This window comes from Belonocnema kinseyi, chromosome 6 (genome assembly GCF_010883055.1).
Source record: "Belonocnema kinseyi isolate 2016_QV_RU_SX_M_011 chromosome 6, B_treatae_v1, whole genome shotgun sequence".
NCBI classification, from domain to species: Eukaryota; Metazoa; Arthropoda; class Insecta; order Hymenoptera; family Cynipidae; genus Belonocnema; species Belonocnema kinseyi.
In genome coordinates this window covers 64,983,484-65,007,862 of record NC_046662.1, presented here as the reverse complement: position 1 = coordinate 65,007,862, position 24,379 = coordinate 64,983,484, and the positions used below count along the sequence as shown (strand labels likewise).

The 24,379-nt window shown below is 29.1% G+C and overlaps 1 protein-coding gene across 1 annotated transcript in view; it reads right to left on the bottom strand.

Moving 5' to 3' along the window:
- Positions 1 to 3,161: 3,161 nt before the first annotated feature.
- The window catches only part of LOC117174046 (telomere-associated protein RIF1-like), a 37,570-nt gene continuing 16,352 nt past the window's right edge, over positions 3,162 to 24,379 (bottom strand). Inside the window, exons 9-12 of the mRNA XM_033362695.1 lie at positions 21,191 to 21,825; positions 12,727 to 15,852; positions 9,627 to 9,932; positions 3,162 to 5,048 (exon numbers count right to left, since the gene is read on the bottom strand). Of these exons, the coding sequence (XP_033218586.1) occupies positions 4,236 to 5,048; positions 9,627 to 9,932; positions 12,727 to 15,852; positions 21,191 to 21,825 (4,880 nt within the window). The 3' untranslated portion in view covers positions 3,162 to 4,235. The remainder of the gene's footprint in view (positions 5,049 to 9,626; positions 9,933 to 12,726; positions 15,853 to 21,190; positions 21,826 to 24,379) is intronic.

The following is a 24,379-nucleotide window of genomic DNA, read 5'->3' as shown; positions in this document are numbered from 1 at the left end:
AAACCGTTTCAATTTGAAAGGCTTAGTAGTTAAACAAATGTGGAAGCCGGATTGAAACTTTGTAAACTATTTTCAAATTTTAAATAAATTCATAATTATTATTTATTTATTAATTTACTAATAAATCTATTTATCATAATGAATTAATTAATATATTCAAATTTAGTAAATTGCAGACATTGTTTCAGTTCATAATTGGAAAATTGGGAATTAAGAAAAAGATCAATTGATCAAAAATCAATTGTTCGATTTGAAAAGTTTTTATTTGTAAGTTCTAAATAAAACGGCCTAATTTAATACAAAATATATATTTTGCAAATATCTAAAAAAAAATTTAGAAGGTATTTAAAAAATTATTATGAAAGGGTTCAAACGAATAAAAATAAAATATTTGCTTAAGATTCCCAGGAAAATTGAAACTGGAAGATTTTAAGGAAATATTTTTAAATTTGCAGAATTTTCAAGAAAATTCTAGGCAAGATTTAAGGAATTTTTCAAATAATTTTAAAACATGTTTAGAAGTTCTGAAAAAATTTCAAAAGTAATTTAAAATTTGAAAAACATGTAGATTTGTTAAGATTTCAAAATAAAATTTTGAAGCTTTTTAAGGTTTTTGCTTAAAAATATTTGCAAATCAGTATTTATTACTTTCAACAGATAAATGTTTACATTTATAGTACAAATTTCTTTTATTTTATTGACCGTGAAAAATGTTTTGAGAACCGGGAAAAATCGTAAAATGACAGTGAATTTATTTTTTGTCAGAGAATTCAATAAATTTGTGGGAAAAAAATCTGTTAAGTTTGATTTTAAAAATTTTTTAAAAATTAGTTGAATTGTTATATGTTTATATTATATGTATAATTCAATTTAAAATGCGCAATTTGAAAAGCTCGCATTAAAAAAATTCTGTTTCAGACTTTAAAAATAAAAAATTATAATCATTTCAAATCGACAATTTTGGATAAAAAATTTTTTGGCGGATCAACTTTTAATATATAAATTATAATGATTATTGCAACTGTACCGTAAATTAAGGATGAACAAGTGAATAAAAATAAAATTGATTTTACAAGTCGGTCTGGAATCAGTTCAAAGTTTAGGAATTTCAGATTTTAACGTTAAAAATTAAACCGTTTCAATTTGAATGTCTTGGTAACTATTATTGATTAATTAAATTGCAGACATTGTTTTAGTCCAACATTGGAAAATTTGGGAATAGGAAAAAGATTAATTGCTTAATATTTAGAAACATTTGACTGTTCATTTAAAATCAGTAATTACAGGGTGGATGCTGGACTGGGAATTTTTTTTTATCGGGAATTTTACAAATTTGTAAAAGAAAAATCTGTCCATGTTCGATTTTAACAGTTTTTAAATAATTAGTTGAATTCTCATGTTTTTGAATTATGCTATTATTTAGCTTACAATGCATAATTCAAAATTTTTTTACTTTAAAAATTTTGTATTTTTAATCTTACATTTTTACTTTAAAGAATTTTTAAATGCTTTCTTAAAGACTTGAAAAAAATATAAACGGTTTTAATTTGAAAGTCTTAGTCATTAAACAAATGTGAACGTGTGACTAAAAGTTTACAAACTATTTTCAACTTAAAAATATATTCATAATAATATATTCTTAATTAAAGAATTTTATCACATTCAAAATATTGTTAAAGTCAATATTCAATTTTTAACCTATTCAATTTGAAATTTTTAATTTAAAAAAAAATTAATTATTTAATATTTAGCAATATTTGAATTGCTATTTAAGACAAGGAAATTGAAACTAAATATTTAAAAGCAAAGAATCTTTAAAATTTCGAAGAGCCTTTTAAACTTTGAATGATTCCATTTTAATTGTTGTATTTGAAAAATGCATAATTTTTAAGTGAAATTTTACAATTTTGATGTATAATTTATAAATGAACATGTGTAGAATAAATTTGAGTAACTTTAAAATATATTTAGGAGTTTTAAAAAGATTAAAAATTACCATGAAAATTTTAGAAAGTTTTAAAATTTGCAGGATTTTCTTAAAATTATAGAAAAAAATCAATTAATTTTGACAGATATTTAGAAGTTCTGAAAAAAATTCCAAAATAATTTTTGATTTAAAACCAATTTAAAATAACTTCTAGATTTCTCAAGATTTTGAAATAAAATTTTGAACCTTTCCAAGAATGTTATACTATTTAAAAAGAAGAGAATTGAATTTCTAATTTAAGAGGTGTTCAATTAAACATTTTTCAATGTTTAATGTTTCTAGTTTAAAATTCCTTAAAAATATATAATTTTGAAAATTTTAAAGCTCATTGATTGATTGTTTAATTCAGAGCATTGAAAATGATAACGTGGATTATATATATTTTTTTATTTTGAAAAATGTTAGTGCCTTCAATTTTATACGCGTAAATTATTGGGCATTTGAATACCTTTTTTAATTAAAAACTTTTAAATTAAAATTTTAAAAGTTCCATTTTGGGTGCTTTCATTTACAGCTCAGTTTTTATTACCTTAAGTGAAATTTTTTTTAGCTATTGTGTTCCATTTTTTAAATTTCATTGACCGTGAAAAATGTTTGCGAACCGGGAATATATATCGTCGATTGAAACGGCCACCCTGAATTAGAAAATAAATATTTAAAACAAAACAAACTTTGAACGTTACCTTTTTAATTGTTCGATTTGAAAAGTTTTAATTTGTAAGTTCTAAAAAAACGGCCTAATTTAATACAAAATATAGATTTTTGCAGATTTATAAAAAAAATCTAAAAGTTATTTTACAAATTATTGTGAAAGGGTTTAAAAGAATAAAAATAAAACATTTACTTAAGATTCCTAGGAAAATTGAAACTGGAAGATTTTAACGAAATATTTTTAATTTTTAATCTTGAAGAATTTTTATAAAAATTCTAGGAAAGATTTAAGGAAAACTTCCAATAATTTAAAAAAATGTACATTTTTCAAGCTTTCAAAATAAAATCTTGAAGCTTTTTAAGGATTTTTCCTTAGGTCTAGAAACTGAAAAAAAAAACATTATTTATAATAAAATTGCGAAACTGTATACATATTTCGAATCGACTGTAAAAAAAAAAAAATACGCAAACACCCTCTTATCGTAATTGGTGTGCATTGAAATATCCACTAAAAAGCCTCGACTTGTACTCAAAATATTTATTGTTGTATATACAGTTGCAACTTACAGAAGGTACTAATAACAGCTCCGTATTATTATTTTGTCAGTTAAAATGTACGAGAGTTATTTTCGTTCCAAGACTAGTACAAATTAAATGACATTCAAGAAATTTAAGAGGAAACGAACAAGAGTGCAAGAGTTTTCATCAGCGCGGTTGCCAAACTTTAATCTTTAATGTCTATACCTATTTCTTCCCCCTTAGTAGTATAGCAAGACTAAAAAGTATACTCCAAAATGGAGCACAAAGAATCGTGCCTTACAAAATTATCACTTCAGAATGTCAATCGTGTCTTTATTTACAGAGCTCTACACCTATCACTTAAAAACATAAGTCGCTTATTAAATAATTATTAAATCGCTCGCGACGTGTCGTAAATCAAAATTCCGCCAGAGCGTTTATTATATTTCAATTTTTGTCCACGCTTTTTTTTTCTTTAATACTTTAATCGCTTTTAAAGTAGTCGAAACGGATTTTGGAAAGTCCCAATTTCGAAGCAGCCACACAGATATTTGTTCAGGATTCGCAAACTCATTTAGTTCGTAAACTAACTTGATTTGTACAATGTTTCGTAAACTCTATGGAACAATTTCGCGTACATATAAATCATTCAAAACTAATTTAAATAGCCAACATCTACGCGTATCGAAGAATATACAGAAGAGAAAATAATTTTTTTTTCATGCGAATCTTGCGAAATCTTATATTTTTATTGCATATATAAATATATATCCTTGAAAAATAATAATTTTCAATTGAGGAGGCAGAGGGAAACTTCAAAATACTATTTAAAGCTCCCGGTCAATGAATTAAAGTAGCATAATTTTTTTTCAGTAATTAATCTCATATGCGGGATTAATTGAAGAAAACAAATTGTAAACTCGAGCACAGAATACAATGTTGACGAATTTGAAAAAACACTTTTTAAATTAATTTAAATCGAGTTTAGAAAATTTGTTTGTTTCTTTTGTTTTTTTCTTCATCAGCTACCACCTCTTTCTCTATTCTATCGTCAGTCATCAGAAAATTCACCACGAAATTAACTATCTTTCGATGTTATCTTGTTCCTCATACACTCGTAGAATACGTCCAAAAGTGTTTTCGGTTGCAGTTTCGCACTGATGACCTTAAACAGTCCCAAAAGTACATTTTCGCTCGAGTCGTTTTCCGTATTCATCGAATCCTTGAAAGCCTCCAAGAGCTTTTCCGGCCTCAGACGAAGACCAATTGCTTTGATTATTTCCAGCATCTCTGCTTCGCTCGCTTCCTTTTCCACGTGCGTCAGAGCCGACGATGTCGTCCAAAGTTTGTGGAAGACGCCCTCTTTCTTGTCCTCTCGCTGGGTGTTCAACGACTGGGCGATAGCGATATCGGTATTATTTTGCAGAGCAATGTCGAGGACAATGTGGGAGGGAATGAGTTCGTCATTGGCGACGGTGTGACTGATGAGAAGATCGGCAGGCACTCGCTTCAGAATCCTGTCCAAAGTAGGTGGATCCGAAATCGATTCAACCACGCCTTGACCCTCCTCCATTTTCAAACACTTAGAGAGCATCTCGGCAAGATCGGAAGATTTGCACTTCTGACAGAGAGCCTCCTTCAGCTCTTCTTCATTCAGGGCTTTGACACAGTCACTGACCTTTATTTTCTTCTGATAGGTACTCAGAACCTTGGCGAAGAACTGCTTCTCGCCTCTGAATATGTCCGGAAGTTTGAGAAGGACCTTGTCTATTCCACAGGCTTTGCAGGCTGATTTCAGGGTCACTTCGTTGTGATTTGGTTTCAACTCGAGTCCTAGCATCCTCAGTGTCTCGGCTTCCAGCTCGTGTTCGGGCATGTGACGCATTTTTGCCTGAAATATCAAGTCGAGATCTATAATTAGAGTTCTGAGCCGGTTACATTACTTTGAGATCGGCAAAACCACTTTGGAATTCTAACTTTTCAAGTAAAAATAATGCATTTTCAACAATATATATGTGTGTGTGTGTATTTTTAAGAAAGTAGTTGCATTTTCAAGAAAATACGTGAATTCTCAACTATATAGTTAAAATTTTTCAATTCAAAAGGGTAAATCTTCACCCATAACTGCAAAAGATTAAATTTAAACTAAAAATTTGAATTTTTAACATAAGAGTTCAACTTTCAACCAAAAAGATGATTTTTCAACTCAAATTATAAATATTTAACCGGATTACTTGCACTCTCAACCAAAAAGATGATTTTTTAAACAAGAAGTTTCGTGTTAGAAAATTAAATTTCTACCAAAAAAGACAAAATTTGCAATCAAACTCTTTCATTTTTAACTAAAAAAATTAATTTTCAACAAAAATGATTAATTTTTATCTGGAATAGTTGAATTCTCAACCAAAAAGATAAATTTTCAATACCAAAATATGAATTTTCTATTAAGAGATGAATTTTTAACTGAAAAGGATTCATTTTCAGCCTAAAATTCAATGAATAAATTTTCAGTTAAAAAATGAATTTTCAACCAATGAGATTAATTTTTAACTAAAAAGATGGGATATTCAATTGAAATAGTTACATTTTCAGTTAAAAGAATAATAATTTGCGTCAAAAAAAAGAAGAAATTTTTACAAATTTACATTTTCAAACAAAGTGATTATATTTTTCATTAAAATGATGAATCTCTAACCAGGGCGGTCATAAATTTCCGGTGATTTCCCGGTTCGCAAACATTTTTCACTGTCAATGAAATTAAAAAAACGGAACACTAAAACTAACAAAATTCCACTTGAGGTAATAAAAACTAAGCTGCAAATGAAAGCACTCAAAGTAGAACTGTTAAATTTTGAACTTTTAAAATTAAAATTTAAAAGTTTTTAATTAAAAAATTTTGTATTCAAATGTTCAATAATTTACGCGTATAAAGCTAAAAGTACTAACATTTTTCAATAGAAAAAAATATAAATCCACGTTATCATTTTCAATGCTCTAAATTAAAAAATCAATCAATGAACTTTACAATTTTCAAAATTATATAATTTTGAGAAATTTTAAGCTAGAAAAATTAAATATTGAAAAATTGAAAAATTTTAACTGAAATTCAATTATTTTCTTTTTCAATAGTTTAAAAATCCTTGGAAAGCTTCAAAATTTTATTTCAAAATCTTGAGAAATCTAGAATTTGTTTTAAAATAAAAATTATTTCGGAAATTTTTTCAAAACTTCTAAATATATGTCAAAATGAATTGAATTTTTTCTACAATTTTCAGAAAATCCTACAAATTTTAGAACATTTTTTCACAATTTGGATGTATAAATAACAATTGCAATTTATTATTTGCAAACGAAATTTGAGTAATTACAACAGATATGTAGAAGTTTTGAAAAGATTCAAACTGAATGTAAAACTTGAAATGATAGCCTAATATAAAACAAAATGTAGATTTTCGCAGATTTTAAACAAAGCAAAAAAAAAAAATTTCTTAAGATTCAGAGAAAAATTAAAAATAATTTTTCATTTGTAAAAATTATTTCAAGAGAATATTTAACAAGTTTTTTAAATATTTAATCAAAATTTTCAAAAAAAATTCTAGAAGATTTTAAGAAAACTTTCTACAATTTGCATGATAATTTTTAATCTTTTGAAACTCCTAAATATCTCTTAAAATTACTCAAATTGTTTCTACAAACGTTTATTTGTAAATTATACATCAAAAATTTAAAAATTTCACTCACAAATTAAGCATTTTTCAAATACAACAATTAAAAACTGTAACGTTCAAAGTTTAAAGGCTCTTCGAAATTTTAACGATTCCAGGTTTTCTATGCAAAACGACTCAGTTAAAGATTAATTACTTTTAAATATTTGGTTAAAATTTACTTGACTTGAATAAAAATTCAAATATTGTTAAATATTCAATAATTAATCTTTTTTCTTAATTAAAAATTTCAAATTGAATGGGTTAAAAATTGAATTTTTTAGAATGAAACCATATTTTACATTTAACAAAATTCTTTAATTAAGAATATATTATTATGAAGTTATATTTAAGTTGAAAATAATTTATAAACTTTCAGTCACACGTTCACATTTGTTTAATGACTAAGACTTTCAAATTGAAACCGTTAAAGTTTTAACGTTAAAATCTGAAAATTCTTAAATTTTGAACTGGTTTAAAATCGTTTTTCTTCACTTTTTATTACTTAAAGTACAGCTAAATTAAAAAAATGTATTTATTTATTAAATAAAAATGTGTTTTATCCAAAATTTTCAACATCAAAGGCTTTTATTTTTTTATTGGTTCAAGTCTTTAAGAAAGCATTTAATAATTCTTTAAATAAAAAATGTAAGCTTAGGAATGAAAAACATAACAATTCCACTAATTATTTAAAAACTGTTGAAATCGAACGTGGACAGATTTTTCTTCTACAAATTTGTAAAATTCCCTGTCAAAAAAAAATGCACTGTCATTTCCCGGTCTGAAAATATTCCCAGGTTTTCCGGTCCAGCGGCCACCCTGAGAATTTAGAAATTTTTTAAATGAAAAATCTACGTTTAAAAATTAAAAGGGACGATTTTCAAGTGAGATTTTTTCGAATTCAGAATTGTTAACTGAATATCATAATTGAAAAAATGCAATAATTCAACTAATTATTGGTAAAAACTGTCGAAATCAAAGTTGGACAGATTTTTGTTCTAAAAATTTGTAAAATTCCCAGTCAACAAATAAATTCACTGTTGTCATTTCCCGGTCTCCTAAAATTCCCGACCATTTCCCAGTTTCCCGGTCCAGTGGCCACCCTGGGAATTTTAAAGGATTTCCGAGTATTATGAAGGATTTTCAGATTTTTAAAAAAGTATGAAGGTAGTTTCACGAATTTTGAAAGATGTCAGAAGATTTTAATGAGATTTCGAAGTTATGAACGGATTTTAAGAGATAAAGAGTGGTTTATATGATTTTATACAATTTCAAAAGATTTTGAGACATTTCGAAATATTACTTTGTACATCCACTGATTTTAGAGAACTTACTAATATTATATCGAATTTTAATAGATTCTAGTATATTGTAATTGATTTCAAGCGATTCGAAAAGATTCACATGGATTTTAAAGATTGTAAATGCATTTTAAAGCAATTTCAAAAATTTGAAGCGATTTTGTCGTAAGACTACGAAATAATTCACAGAATTTTAAGGATTTTCACCAGTTTCCAGGGATTTCCAAGGATCTCAAAAGATTATAAAAGATTTTGAATATTCCAAGCGATTTCAACGATTTTCACATCTTTTAACGAGTTTAAGGGATTTCCAGGCTTCATAAATCAAACAAATAATGGTACAATACAGGGATCACAGTGCAAAAGAAGCTCAAAAAAGGCTAAATAGGGTAATTTTCTAACGAAAAAGGGGAAAAATAACAGAAAGATTAAACATTTAATTTTACTCGTCGAAAAGAACAATATTTTTATCAGAAATTTTACATTGTTAAATAATGTTTCAATGACTTCTGCCATTAAATAATTTATTTTAAAAAATTTGATTAAAAACAGTCCTACAAAAAATAAAATTAGTTAAATACGCAATTTTGATATTTTCAGTAGAGCGAAGTAAAAATACTAAAATTAATCGAATCGTTGGAGCTGAAGGGCAATACTTTTTAAATCGACATCCAAAAGAAGCAAAGACAACAATTTTGGAATCGGGTAATATTTCCTGTTTACGTTTTTAAATTGAAGCCAAAATGCTGCCTTATTTAGAATTGTTTGAAAACGTGCCAAAATATTTTTTTTTAATTTATTCTTTTTCGTCGTGTTTATGACGTTCCAAAATCGCAAACAAATAAAATCCCAAAAATCCTAAATCACGTAAAAAAATTTTGTTTCAAAAAAGCAAAACGATTAAATTTTTCTTTGGTTCAAGCTGAATACATTGTAGATTCGATTTTTTTAAATGTGTGTATTCGACTGAATAAAAAAAAACATGTTTTGGCAAATTCTCAAAAAATTGTTATTGAGCGAACGAAAAATTTATTTTTAAATTTCTTACTTTCTTATTATTGCTTAACAGCAAACATAACAATTTCGTCATAATTTTTTAACCAGAAGGAAATATTTGAATTTGAAATCGCTAATTTTTACTGATTCAAATTTTGTTTTCTTCGCCCTACTCTTCACTGATCGCAAGCTCAAATTAAAAATGGCTCAAGTTAAAAGATTTAACATTGCAGAGAATTTTTTCCACATTACAAATATTGTATTTTCAAATATTATTTAAAGAGATAAGTATAAAAATGGGAAGTTTTTTTTTTTAAGAAAATGTTTTTTTTTTAGATTAAGGGAAAAAGGGGCAACTAAGAAAAAAGGGGAAGACTGTGCATGTAATTTTAACAGACAAGACAGGTGTTAATATTATCATTAAACAAAAAATTAGAAAATTAGAAAAAAAGAAGGAAATAAACTTACCTTGTACTGTGCAATAAGACTTTCAGGCGTGCATCTTCTTACTGCACTTTCCAGGACTTGGTTAACGTCTATTTCGTCCAGGAGATCAGACAACTCCATTTGGACAGAGACGGACCTCGAAGATGTTTGAGGTTTCACTTTCTTTGATTCGACGGCTGACACGGAAGTTCCGCCCAGCGATTCACTGTTTAGCTCTAAATTGCTGAGACCCAAAGTTGACGATAAAGTAGGTTCTTCAACTGAAGTTTCAATATCGGGATAGACGGAACTGTTTTGAGCAGGTGCAGTTGTTCCCTCCAATGGTGTCTGAGCAAAAAATAGAATAATTAGGCAGCTGTTAAATGTGTCTCATTCATAAAAGAATAATCACGAGAGTTCACGACTTTTCTTATGAAAATTTCACAATAATCAAATTTTTAAAGAAAAATAGTACAAAATCTATCCAGAAAAGTATTCAATTTACCACGGCATGTCAAACAGCACAAAGAAGTTTTAGGAATCTCATGAATGCCAAATGTTAAAAAAGTTTTGAGAATAAAAGACTCTTTGTGATTATAATACAGGTCCAGAATTTAAATAAATTTCTCCTTTTACTCAAGATTTCAAAAGATTTCAAGGATTTCAGAAAGAATACACACAAATTTCAGAGATTCCAAAACATTAGAAAGATTTTAAAAGAAATTAAAAGATTTCATAAATTCAAAAATATTTCAGAGATTTCAGCAAGATTGCAAAACATTGCAAAGATTTTCCACAGATTTAACAAATATTCCACAGAGATTTTGGTATCTTTCATTGATTTTAAACGACATCAGAAGATTCAAAGATTCCAGAAATATTTCAAATGTTTCATAGATTGAAAAAGATTTTCCAAATACTCTACAGCGATTTTTAAACATTTCAAAGATTTTGAAAAAATTTCAGAAATATAACAAATTTTTTTAAATTTCAAAGATTAAAAAAAAACATCAGCAGATTTCAAAGTTTCAAAGATTCAACAAGATTTCACAAAGATTTCGTATATTTCACAAATATTTCAGAAGATTTTAAAGATTCAAAAACATTTCAAACATTTCACAAAGATTGGAAAAAAATGTTACAAATATTCCACCGAAATTTCACATATTTCACAAAGCTTTCAAAATAGTTGAAAGATTTTGCAAAGATTTCAGAAATATGACAAATATTTTTAAAAGGTTCGAAGATTTCAAAATACATCATAATATTTCAAAGATTTAGTAAATTTCACAAATATTTCAAAATATTTCAGATTCCTTATTTGGAGCAGGGAATTTTTGAAAATAAAATTATAATTCCGAGTTGAAGCACCAGATAATTTTTGGACGCAAGAATTCTCTTTTGGGACAGAGAATTTGGTAAAATAATTATAATTCTCAAATTTAACAAGGAATTTCTTTTATTCACTTCAAAAGGATCGTTCACAAACTACGTAACCATGGGGGGGGGGGGGCAAAACATACGAATGGTAACGGGTGGAGGGGGGTAGTAAAAGTAACTTTACATTTTTTGTTGAATTTTATTTAAAATTATTCTTGTTTGGTAATAAATTAATCTTTTTTTTTTAAGAATTCATCTTTTGTAGTTAAAACTTCATTCATTTATCTTGGTAGAAAATTAATCTTTTTGTTTAAAAACTTAACAACTAGGTTTTCAAGTTGAACTATTTTCTTAGAAATGCATTTTTTTAGTTGGCGATTTAAGACTTTAGTTAAAAATTCATCTCTTTGTTTGGAAATTGAACTGTTTTATTTAAAATTCCTTCTTTTTCTCGCTTGAAAAATTACTTTGGTAATTCAAAATGTTCCTATACCACTTTTGTTTGAAAATTAACTTTTTTAATTCAAATTTCATATTTTTTATGTGATAATTCAACTGTTTTGTACAGAAAATTCGTTATTTTGTCTTGAAAGTTGAATAATTTAGTAAATAAAAAGAACTATTTGGTTAAAAAAGTACCTTTCTTAGCTTCAAAATTCAATAACATCCAGATTAACTGTCACATAAAATTCAATTGGGCACATTTCAAGTATTTCAACATTTATTCTGGAAATCAATTTTTTATTTTGATTGTTGATTTATCACCGAAGTTTATAATTCACTCTGTTTCAAATTTAACCCTCAAAAGGCACACTCCAGCCCAGAATACGTAAATAGTACACTAGTACGAATTGGTTTGTTTGCAATGTTAATATTAATTATTTAATACATTGAACATATGCAGCTGTGTTTTCGTAAATGCCAACAAAATGAAAAAACTTCGGGTGCGAATTCGCACCAGTGTACCATTTAAGGGATAAACAATATAATTCTTTGAAGAAATTTCTTGTTCGAAATGACAGTTACAGTTATTTCTCAAAGTTCCCTGTTCCACGTCCGAATTAAATTTATTTACAAAATTTTCTATTACAATCCAGAATTAGGATTCTTTTAGAAAATCCCTATTCATAATTAAATTCACTTTCAAAGTTCACTGTTTCAAGTCCTAAAGTAAAAATTATATTCTTAACGAAAGATGCTATTCTAAAGTGAACCTAAAATGAAAATTGTAATTTTTTTACTGAAATTCCCAGTTCTGTCTCAGAATCATAATTATTTTAGAAAATTTCCTGTCGAAATTTCATCAAAATGACCTGTCTCAAAATCGAAATTATAATTCATTACTAAAATCCCCTGTCCCAACTCAGAATTATAATTATGTTACAAACTTCACTGTTCAAAATCAGAATTCTAATTACTTTGGAAAATTCCCTATACCAATTGATAATTAAATTCATTTTCAAAATTTCCTGTTTCAAGTCCTAAAATAGAAATTATATTCTTAACAAAAATTCCTGTTTTAAAGCGAACCTAAAATGAAAAGTGTAATTCTTTACTGTAATTCCCAGTTCCATCTCAAAATTATTTATTGTTTTCTAATAAATTCCCTGTCCCAATTCAGAATTAAGAGTGTAATAAAATATTCGAAAAAACTTTTAATTTGCGTATTAGTACATTTGAGAGAAAAATCCCGGTCACCGAATCCTAACAGAATCAAGACATAAAACACCCCAAACATTTTCATGAATAAAAATATGCTTACCTTCTCTAGATGAGCATTTTCTGAATTAGTCGCTGCAACACCAGTTTTTCCACTCTCAAATTTGGCCAATACACTCTTTACAAAATCCACTTTTGGATTGCCCTTAACCGGAATCCTGTTAATTTCCCTCTCCGACAAACTCGCCAAATGTCCAATCGTGCGAATTTCCCTGCTCGCAAGACACGAAGACAGATGATTCACCCAGAGCGGATTAGCCAAATTTTCGATAATCGCCGTCACCGGTTCTGTACATTTCACAAGCGGCGGGAAAATTGGTTGCGTGGAATCCAGACATTCCGGTTTCGGTAAATTAGCGACATTCTGGGTGGAATTCTGCGTCTCCTGGCTGATACTGCCAAAAACCGAATCTGTAACTGGCAAAGTATCCTGCTCCGCCTCGCTCGTACTGCATCTAATCGGCTTCCCACAAAAGGCCTCATCCGTCGAGTCAAAACTCGAAACATTCTGCACATCCACCGTGTCTTCCAGGGATCCATTCTTGCTCGCATCTTTCGGCAAACTCGCCGTATCCGAGAGGGAATCATTCGTCGAATTAAACTTGATCGAATCCAACGAAACGAGGTGATCCGAATTGTTCCCCTTGTCTTTCTTCTCAGCGCTCTGATTCAACATCTTCAAACTGTCGTCGCTCGTATCACCAGCTGCAAACATATCTTCCTGAGTGCCGAAAATCTCCTCGACGAGTTTCGCCGATTCACTTTTCGATTCCTCAGCTTCCACCTTCGGGGCCGAGACATCTCCGATCGTCACTTCCTTCGAACTGTCCACCGAGACTCTGACTGGAGTGCTGCTTTCCGGACAGGCAACCTCGCCATGCATTTTCATCAGGGTGTCTTCGGTGAAGGCCAAGTCATCAGGAATTTCCACGAGCTCGTCCACCTTCTCCGTCTCAACCTCAATTCCATTCGTTCCCTCAAACGGCATTTCGCTCTTGTCGACCTTCTCCACGTCCATCTGGAACATACGCATCCTGTTCTGCCTTGGTCTCAAGGGCGTGTCCTTCCTCATCGAGTGAATTCGAGTTGGTTTGTTCATCGAGTGTGGCGACTCGCCAGTCGCGACTTCGTATCCCATCTTCTGGGAAACTGGCGGATCCGCAAAGCTCACTCGCTTTCGCTTGTTCGGCGTGACAGACTCGGGATCTCCCGAGAGATCCGGCAACGACTGATTGTGTCGCTTGAGAATTCCAGCGCTCGGCGATGCCGTCAACGAGGGTGGATTTGCACTCGACCACTCGAGCATGGGAAGTTGGTAATCTCGGGTTGGTGAGAGTTCGCCCATTTCTTTTTCATTTGACGTCGATTTTTCGGATGCGAGAGAATCCGAACTTTTGGCTACTTTCGGCGAAATTTTCTCCCCGTCATTCTTCAAACTGCCAAACAGTTTCGAGGGCGGTGAGGCACAATAATCAGCAGACTTCATATTATTGAATATCTTCTCCTGACGACTTCCACTCGGATTTCCCATTTTCTCCGTCTCCTTTGACTTCTCTTTTTTCGCGCTTGTCGCATTATCAGATTCTGCCTTTCTGACCACTTGAACCACTACCAATTTCTTGGTATCGTCCTCGACCTTCGCATCCTTTTCCATCAAACCTTGCTTGGTAACCAAGCCCAACATCTGAGCTGCACGACCCTGGAGAGGATAGGCTTTTATTTTTGAGGTTCTCTTCACTATTCCTTTCGGGGAGGACAGATGAACCGAGTTGGATTTCACCGAGGGAGACATTTGATGTTTCTTGATTTCGGCAACCTCAGCGAGAGCCTGATTCTCCAGAGTTTCCATGTAAGTTGTCTCGTCTTCGATTAGAGCTTCTTTCGCTTCTTCGACAGTTTCCACTACACTTTCCACATTCTCGTCTACCTTCTCAGGCTTCTCTACCTTCTCCGGCTTTTCCGGTTCAGTATTCTGCACCGCGCCCTTCAGTTTTGAGTTTATTTTGTCGATTTTGACGAGCAGTTTCTTGTCACTCAAACGATTAACTATCTTCGATTTCGAGGTGACATCCTGAGAACTTTCTACAATCTCCTCCGAGTCCTGGAAGCTTTCAGTCACAGACGAATCCACCTCGCCGTTCAGCTGGCTATCGTCTTTCTTCGCCTCCAAAGACTTTTCTTCCGACACTTCAGACCCTTTAAATATCTCCAATTTAGGCAGGGACTTTCTACTGGCTTTTTTCTCCTCATCCGCGTCCTGCTTCGAGTTTTTCCTGGCACGCTTCTTCACCGAATCTCCAGGAGGTCTGCCTGGTTTTCGGCCGGGCTCCGGTGGTTTGCCTTCAGACCTCAGCCGAACTTTTGGCTCGGGAGAATGCGTTTTCTTGCAAAGGGGATCCTTGCAGGTGCAATCGATCAACTTGGAGCGACGCCGGTTGGGCAGTGGTTCAAAAACTGAACGCACCATGTCAATTTGCAATCGAGAAATCTCCGACTTGACGCGTTTATTGAGAACCTCCTCGTTTTCGGAGGACTGGATACTTTCATTATCCGATGATTCGGAAGGATTTATCTTCTTCCGCTTCTGATGATCAGCCTCGTCTTCATCGATTTTACGTTTGTTTGTCTTCTTGCCCGATTCGGGAGTATGTTTACTACCAAGAGATCTCATCCGTTTCTTTGCTCGATTCACCGGCTCTGGCGCAGTTTTAGATTCTGCGCTCTCCTCGTCATTTCGATTATCAGCCTCCTTATTATCGGGAAATTCCTCCCGGGATTCAAAGTCCAGCTTCTTGGCTATAGATGTTTCTGCCACGGAATCCTTATCAGTTTCCGGTTCCGGGACTTCAGTTTCAGAGACTCCCTCTTTAATCTGAGGTACTTCTTTGCTTGAGTCTTCTGCCTTTGATGCAGGTTTCGACTCAGACACTGACACTTTGTTCTCTTTATTTGAATCGCACTTTGTGCTCAGTCTCTTGGAGCTGTCGGTCTTGTTCACCTGCTTCACATCGAACCACTTTTGCAATTCCTGCGAGTCTTGGGAGCCAGATTGGGAGAGATCGTTGTACAAAGCAGGTATGTCATCGCGTCTCTTCTTCAACGATTCCTTTTGGTGTTCCGTTAGACGATTTACGTCAAATTTAATGTCCGACTTGATGACAACGTAATCCTGAAAACAGCAATTTTTGTATGTTAATTCTGGATAGAGAAATAAGCGATTGAAGCCAGATTGATCTAGACCCGAGGGGATGATCACTCGTGAAAAGTGTAAGCCTCCGTGAAATCTCTCAAATCTTCTGAAATTATTTGGAATCTTTCAAATATTTCAAATATTTCTTCAATCTTTGTATAATTCTTAAAATTGTTCTAAAATATTTATAAACTCTTTTGAAATCCTTCTAAAATACTTTTATATTATTTGGAATCTTTGATACCTTACGAAATTTTCTGAAAACTACGACATCTTGGAAATTATTTAGAATCTTTGCGATAACTTTGAACTTTTTCTGAAATTTTTTTTTATATTCTGAAATCTTTTAGAATCTGTGTCTTTTAAATCTTTGTGGAACTTTCGTGGAATCTGAAAATTGTTGTGAAATCCTTGAATCTTGTGAAATATTTAAAAAATCTTTTGAAAACGTCCTGAATTTTTGTTTAATCTTCTCAAATCTTCGTAAATTATTCAGGATCTGTGAAACTTTCTTTGAAAAGTTTAAAAATCTTTCTGAAATTTTTATGAAATCGTTCTGAAAAATGTCCAATCGCTTGAAATCTGTGATTTTTTTTTAAATCTTTGAATTTTTTTTTTGAAATTTTCTGAAATCTTTTGAAAACGGTCTGAAAATTTGTTATTCTTATGAAATCTTTGTGAATTTTTTATTAATTGAAAAAACTTTTTTAATCTGAACTTTGTTCGAAATCTTTGCAATTGTAATGCGATTTTCGCGAAGCCCTCCAACCCTCTGAAATATTTTGAAACTATTTTGACCATTTTTGAATATTCTGAAGAAACCTTTGTGAATTTTTGAAGTCTTTGACATCATTCTGAAATATTTGAAAATAGTTGAAATCTTCTGAAATTATTTCGAACCTTTAAAATCTTTCAAAAATTTCGGAAATATTTGGGAATCTTTGTATATAACCCTTGAAATCATTCTAAAATATTTATAAACTCTTTTAAAATCCTTCTAAAATACTTTTAAATTATTAGGAATCTTTGATACCTTTCAAAAGTTTCTGAAAACTAAGAAATCTTGGAAATTATTTGGAATCTTTGCGATAACTGTAAAGTTTTTCTGAAATCGTTCTAAATTTTTTTTTATATTCTGAAATCATTTAGAATCTGTTAATTCTTTTAAATCTTTGCGTAATTTTCGTGAAATCTGAAAATTGTTGTGAAATTCTTAAATCTTGTGAAATATTTTTAAAATATTAAAATTAAATCATTAAAATATTTCGAATATTTCTCTTTGAAATTGTTCTCAAATCTTTAAAATGTTTTTTCATCTATTAGAATCTTTGAAAACTTCCTGATTTTTTTTAATCTTCTCAAATCTTTGGAAATTATTCAGGATCCTTGAAACTTTCTTTGAAAAGTTTTAAAATATTTCTGAAATTTTTATGAACTTGTTCTGAAAAATGTCCAATCGTTTGAAATCTGTAATTTTTTTTAATCTTTGCAAAATTTGGCGAAATTTTTTGAAATTGTTCTGAAATCTTTTGATAACGGTCTGAAAATTTTTTATTCTTATGAAATCTTTGTGACTTTTTATTAATTGAAAAAACTTTCAGAATCTGAAATTTGTTCGAAATTTTTGAAATTGTAATGCAATTTTCGCGAAGCCCCCGTAGAAACCTTCTGAAATCATTTGAAACCATTTTGACCATTTTTAAATATTCTGAAGAAACTTTTGTGAATTTTTGAAGTCTTTGACATTATTCTGAAATCTTTGAAAATCCTTGAAATCTCCTGAAATTGTTTGGAACCTTTAAAATGTTTTAAATATTTCTGAAATCTTTGTGTAATCCTTGAAATCGTTCTAAAATATTTATAAACTCTTTTGAAATCTTTCTAAAATACTTTTATATTATTTGGGATCTGTGAACTCTTTGAAATCGTTTAAAAATCTTTGACACATTTTCTAATTTGTTGGAATCTTTGAGAACTTCTAAAATATTTGAAAAATCTTGAAAAATTTTTCTGGAATATTTTAAAAGCATCCTCAATTTTTTCTAATCTTCTGAAATCTTTGTAAAATCTTTTAAGATCTTTGTTAAATCTTTTGACATTATTTGGAATAATTTAAATGTTTTAAATATTTTGCAATTTTTGTTAAATTTGTTCAATCTTTTGAAAGTATTCAGGATCTTTTAAACTCTTTTGGATAACTTTAGAAATTATTCTGAAATTTTTGTGAAATCATTTAAAATCTGTCATTTATTTTAAATCGTCGTGGAATCTTTGAAACCATTCCGAAATCCTTGAAATCTTCTGAAATAGATGAAATCTTTAGAATATTTTGAAATCTTTACGAAATCTTTTAAATATATTGAAATTGTTCTGAAATCTTTGTGAAATATTTTGAAACCGTTCTGATAATTTTATATTCTTTTGAAACCTTTGTGAATTATTTGAAAATCTGTGCGAAATCTTCTGAAATATTTCGAAATTATTTGGGATCTTTCAAATATATATGAAATATTTTGAAATCATTCTGAAATCGTTCTAAATTCTTGGAAATCCTTTAAATTATTTGGGATCCTTGAAATACTTCGAAATAATTCAAAAATCTTTTTTAAATTATTTCAATTCTTTGAAATCTAATGAAATATTTTGGAACTTTAGCGAAATCTTTGCAATCGTTTCAAAATTGTTGTAGTCGTTTGAAATTGTTTGGCATCTTTGAAACGCACTTTCAAATACTTATAAAATCTTTGGAAATTCTATGGAATCTTTAAAATTCTACTAAATTCTTCGCGAAATCCTTAAAAACTTCTGAAATAATTTGAAATCTTTGCAAAATCTTTAGTTATTTGAAATCGATCTGAAAATTGTTGAATCTTCCGAAATCTTTTGCAAAATCGTTGGAATCTTTGAGAAGTCTTTGGAAATCGTTCAAGAAAATTTATAAATCTTCTGAAATCTTTTCGAATGTTAGTTGATTTTGGTTAATCTGTGAAATTGTTGTAAAATCTTGGAAAGTCTTTGTGAATTCTTTAAATTATTTGAAACATTATGAAATATTTCTGAAATCTTTGCAAAATCTTTGGAATATTTGTGAAATCTTCGAAATTTTTCTAGAATAGAATCCTTTGTAGTCGTTCTGAAATTTCGTAAATCTTTTGAAATATTATAGTCTGTGAATTTTATTACATCTTTATGGAATCTATGACATTTTCAAATTTCTTTAAAAACTTTCGAAAATAGTTTTTATACTTTGTAAAATCTTTGGAATTATTCTGATATCTTTGGAAATAGTTCAGAAATTTTTTTTAATCTTCTGAAATCTTTTCGGATCTTCGTTAACTTATGTCAATCTTTGAAATTCTTGTAAAATCTTGGAAAATCTTTGTAAATTCTTTAAATTATTTGAAATCTTACGAAATATTTCTGAAATTTTGTTTAAATCCTTTGAATTCGTTCTGCAATTTCGTAAACATTCTGAATTCTCTTTGAAATCTTCTAAAATATTTTTTATACTTTGAAAAATCTTTGAAATTATTCTGATATCTTTGTTAATCTTTGAAATTGTTGTAAAATCATGGAAATTCTTTGTGAATTCTTTAAATTATTGGAAATCTTACGAAATATTTTTGAAATCTTTGCAAAAACTTTGAAATTTTTCTAAAATCCTTTGAATTTGTTCTGCAATTTCGTAAACATTCTGAATTCTCTTTGAAATCTTCTAAAATATTTTTTATACTTTGAAAAATCTTTGAAATTATTCGGATATCTTTGGAAATAGTTCAGAAATTTTTCTAATCTTCTGAAATCTTTTCGAATCTTCGTTAACTTATGTTAATCTTTGAAATTGTTGTAAAATCATGGAACTTCTTTAAATTATTTGAAATTTTACGAAATATTTTTGAAATCTTTACAAAATCTTTGAAATTTTTATAAAATCCTTTGAATTTGTTCTGAAATTTCGTAAACATTCTGAATTCTCTTTGAAATCTTCTAAAATATTTTTTATACTTTGGAAAACATTTGAAATTATTCTGATATCTTTGGAAATAGTTCAAAAATGTTTTTAATCTTCTGAAATCTTTTCGAATCTTCGTTAACTTTGGTTAATCTTTGAAATTGTTGCAAACTCTTGGAAAATCTTTGTAAATTCTTTGAATTATTTGAAATCTTATGACACCTTTTGCAATATTTGTGAAATCTTCGAAATTTTTCTAAAATCCTTTGAAGTCGTTCTGAAATTTCGTAAATCTTCTGAAATCTTTAAGAGTCTGAACTTTTACATCTTTATGGAATCTACAACATTTTCAGAACTCTTTAAAATCTTCTAAAATAGTTTTTATACTTTGCAAAATCTTTGAAATTATTCTGATATCTTTGGAAATAGTTCAGAAATGTTTTTAAATCTTCTGAAATATTTTCGAATCATCGTTAATTTTTTGTTAATCTTTGAAAACCTCTACGAGTTCTGTAAATTATTTAAAATCTTTGAAATATTTATCAAATCTCTTTAAATAATTCTAAAATCTTAACGTTATTTTGAATCCTTGAAATATAATGAAATCTTTGAAATTATTTGGAATCTTTTAAAACTTTGATATAATTCTCAAATGTTTTGAAATTTTTTTGACATCTTTAAAACGTGCTTTAAAATATTTTATGAAATCTTTGTGAAATCCTTGAAATCTTCTGAACAAATTTGAAATCTTCGCAAAATCTTTAAAGATTTGAAATCTTCGAAATTGTTCTGAAATTTTTGTGAAATCTTTTGGGATCGGTTTGTAAATGGTTAAGTCTTCTGAAACTTTTTGAAATGTTTGCAAAATCATTGGAATCCTTGTGAAATCTTTGAAATTGTTCTGATGTCTTTGGAAATCCTTCAGGAAAAAATTTAAACATTTTGAAATCTTTTCGAATCTTCATTAATTTTTTTGTCATCTATGAAACTGTTGCAAAATCTTTGAAAATTTTTGTGAATTCTTTAAATTAATTGCAATATTTGAAATACTTATAAAATACCTCCGAAATCTGGAAAATCTTTGGAATATTTGTGAAAACTTTTTAAGAAATCTGAAATCGTTTGAAGTCGTTTTGAAATTTCGTAAATCTTCTGAAATCTTTGTGAAATCTTTGAAAAATTTCAGAACTCTTTGAAATCTTCTGAAATCTTTGTGAAATCTTTGAAAAATTTCAGAACTCTTTGAAATCTTCTGAAATATTTTTAAATCTTTGCGAAATTTGTGCACACTCAAAAGAGTTGAGTGGCCAACCCCTCCTTTCGACCAAAATTTAATCATGCTAAATTAATTTCAAGATAATTCACCTGCGAATCCGGATCTGGTGGTACAGGAGTTTGCTTCTTCGATTTATTAGACGCCGGACTAACAAAACTGTGAGGAATCGGGCTAGCGGTGGATTTTCTGTTCAAAAAACTACCAGAGACTTTCACCTGTTTCGGTTTAGCATCTGCCTTTGGTTTTGTATCTCCCTTCGATTCGACAACAACTGACGACTTCTTGGAGAAACTTCCCAATTCCGCTAGCAATTTTTTCGCCTTTTCCTCAAGATTGCTACCGAGGCCTAAAATCACTTGAGCCTGAGAAATAATCTTCGGATTTGTATGACACAGAGCCAGGACAATGCATTTTTGGAAACATGAAAGCAAATCGTATGTGAGATGCTTGCTGACACCTTTGAAAATGGTTACAACGGTATCCCAGGTATCCGCTATCTCCTTTTCTATAAATTCCGACGTTTTTTGAGACAGTAGAAACTCGATTGATGGCCTGACAACTTCTAAATATTGAATCGACTTCTTCATATTCAGCCCGAAAACTGTGATCAAAAGTGCGGAGAGCGATCTTAAAACAACTTCGAAGGAATTGAATTGAGATTCTTTGAACACAGAGGCGACGAGATCATTTATCAGGTGAACGATTGATGGCACGTCTTCCTCCCCTGAAAAATATTAAATTGTAAACTACTTCTCAAAGGCCTATGGTTTTTTCCAGATATCATTTTTCATGGTCCGGAGTCATTCAAATATTTCGCTCTTTTTTTTTAACAATCCATTCGAAATATATACAGTTTCGCAAATTTATTATAAATAATGTTTTTTTTTTCAATTTCTAAGGATTCAAATCACCAGTGCACCATCGATTACTTAAATAATTAAATATCACTGAAAATAACAATGGAATAGTTAAACTTGTCAGTTAATATCATTAATTTTCCAAAAAATAAAGATTTTTTAACAAAAGTGATAAATTTTCAAATGCAATAGATCAATTTTAAACAAAAAATATAAATTTTTAACAACAGATTTTAACATCCAACCAAAAGGTTCAATTTACAAGTAAAATTAGGAATATTTAACTGAAATACTTGAATAACCGATCAAAAAGATAAATTTCCAAAAAGGAAGATTAATTTTCTACCAAAATATACTATTTTCTAACAAAATACATGAATTTTCAACGAAATAGTTGAATTTTCAAACTAAAAAATATGAATTTTCAGTCAAATAGTTGGATTTTAAAATAAAAAATACCAATTTGCAAACAAAAATGGAGGAGATACATTTTTAGCTTAAAAATTAATTTTCAACTAAATGATTAATTTTTAACTACTTGGTGATGAATTTTCAACTGAAATAGTAGAATTTTCTACAAAAATCATAATTTTTTAAATAAAATGATGAATATGTTACTGGATTACTTAAATTTTTAAATAAACACATGATTTCTCAACCTAAAAAATTACATTTTTTACCAAAAAAGACGATTTTTCAACAAACTATATGAATTTTCAACAAAATAGTTCAATTTTTTGTGCCAAAAATACCAATTTTTAAATAGTTGAATTTTGAATTTAAAAAAATACCAACTGTCAACAAAAAATGGAATAAGTTAAATTTTCAGTTGCAAACAAAAAAAATTCAACCAAGCTGATGAATTTTTAACTAAAATTGTGAATCTTCAATTAGAATAGCTGAATTTTAAACCAAAAAGATTAATTTTCAACAATGAAAATTATATTTCTACAAAAAAGACGAATTTTCAATAAAAAGAGATAATTTTTCTTAAAAAATTGAACAGTGAAATTTTCTATCAAAAAAGTAATTTTCAACTAAAGAAATTAATTTTTAACCAAAGTGATGGAATATTCAACTAAATTAATTACATTTTCATTAAAAAATAAAATAATTAAAAAAAATCAACAAAATAATTCAACTGTAATAATAGTTCATTTTTATCAACAAAAAAAACTATTTTTCAGTCAAGGAAGAAACAAATTTACAACAAATCAGCTCAATTTTCAATCGAAAAGAAGCATTTTCCATTAAACTAACATTTTTTAAGTTGAAAATAGTAAAACGCACGTTTACACTTTTTAAAGGCTGAAAAAATTAATAGAAACAATATATTAATACATTTATTCATTAAATTTAGTATAAAAAAATAATATGAAGGAAGACCTACAACTCTGAATTAAAAATAAAATTATCGGAATAAATGATATATTAATTTCAATTCTTATCAAGACTTTCGGATAGAAACAGTTACAATCTGGAAATTCTCAAATTTTGGACGGATCTAGAATTGCTTGGTTGATTACAGTTGATAAAATTAAACTGTTCTTTATCAAAAATTTTCAACTTCAATTGCTTTTGATTTTTAATTGTTTAAATCTTCAAAACTGCACTTTAATTATTTTAAAAAAACTGGTAAAATCGAACTTGGCCAGATTTTTCTGCTGAAAATTCGGAAAATTCCCGGTTTCCCGGTCGGGCAGCCACCCTGTTTTTTATAAAAAATTCTTAGATTTTAAAAACTTCTTATTTTTTGAATTTTTTTTAACCTTTAAAACTGCATTTTAAAATTCTTTGAATTAAAATATGTGCTTAAAAAATAAAAATATAAAATGGAAAATTTTTAAAGTGAAATATTTTAGAATTAGACATTCTAAATTAAATGATATAATATTTTTAATTTATAAAAATTATTTTAAAAACATTTGAAATTAAAGTTTTTTTTTAAAATTCAATTTCCGGCCATTTCCCGGTTTACCGCATAAGCCGTCACTCTGTACATACAGTTTCAAAGAGATGCTTAAATTTTTAACTAAAGGCGATCAATTTTTAACCAAAAATAGAATCGCTAAAATTTTCAGTTAATAAAATTAATTTCAAACAAAAAACAAACAAACGAATTTTCAACAAAATAGTTAAATGCAGTAATAGAAAATCTACTTTTACAAATGACAAATCCTTTTTATTGCGTTTTATAATGCAATTCAAACAAAAAATTAAGCACGCTCGCGAAAAAATTCCCTAACTTAGAAAAGAAAAATTCCTGAAATTTCCTGGTTTTTCCAGGTACGAGGGTAGTTCAATAAGTCCTTAGAATGCCCAACAGATGGCGCGCGAATCGCTCCAAATCATCTGTTTTTAGTCAGCACCACTCCCGACTAGATATATGGTGCAGTCACAGTCCACATCTTCTGAGTTTAC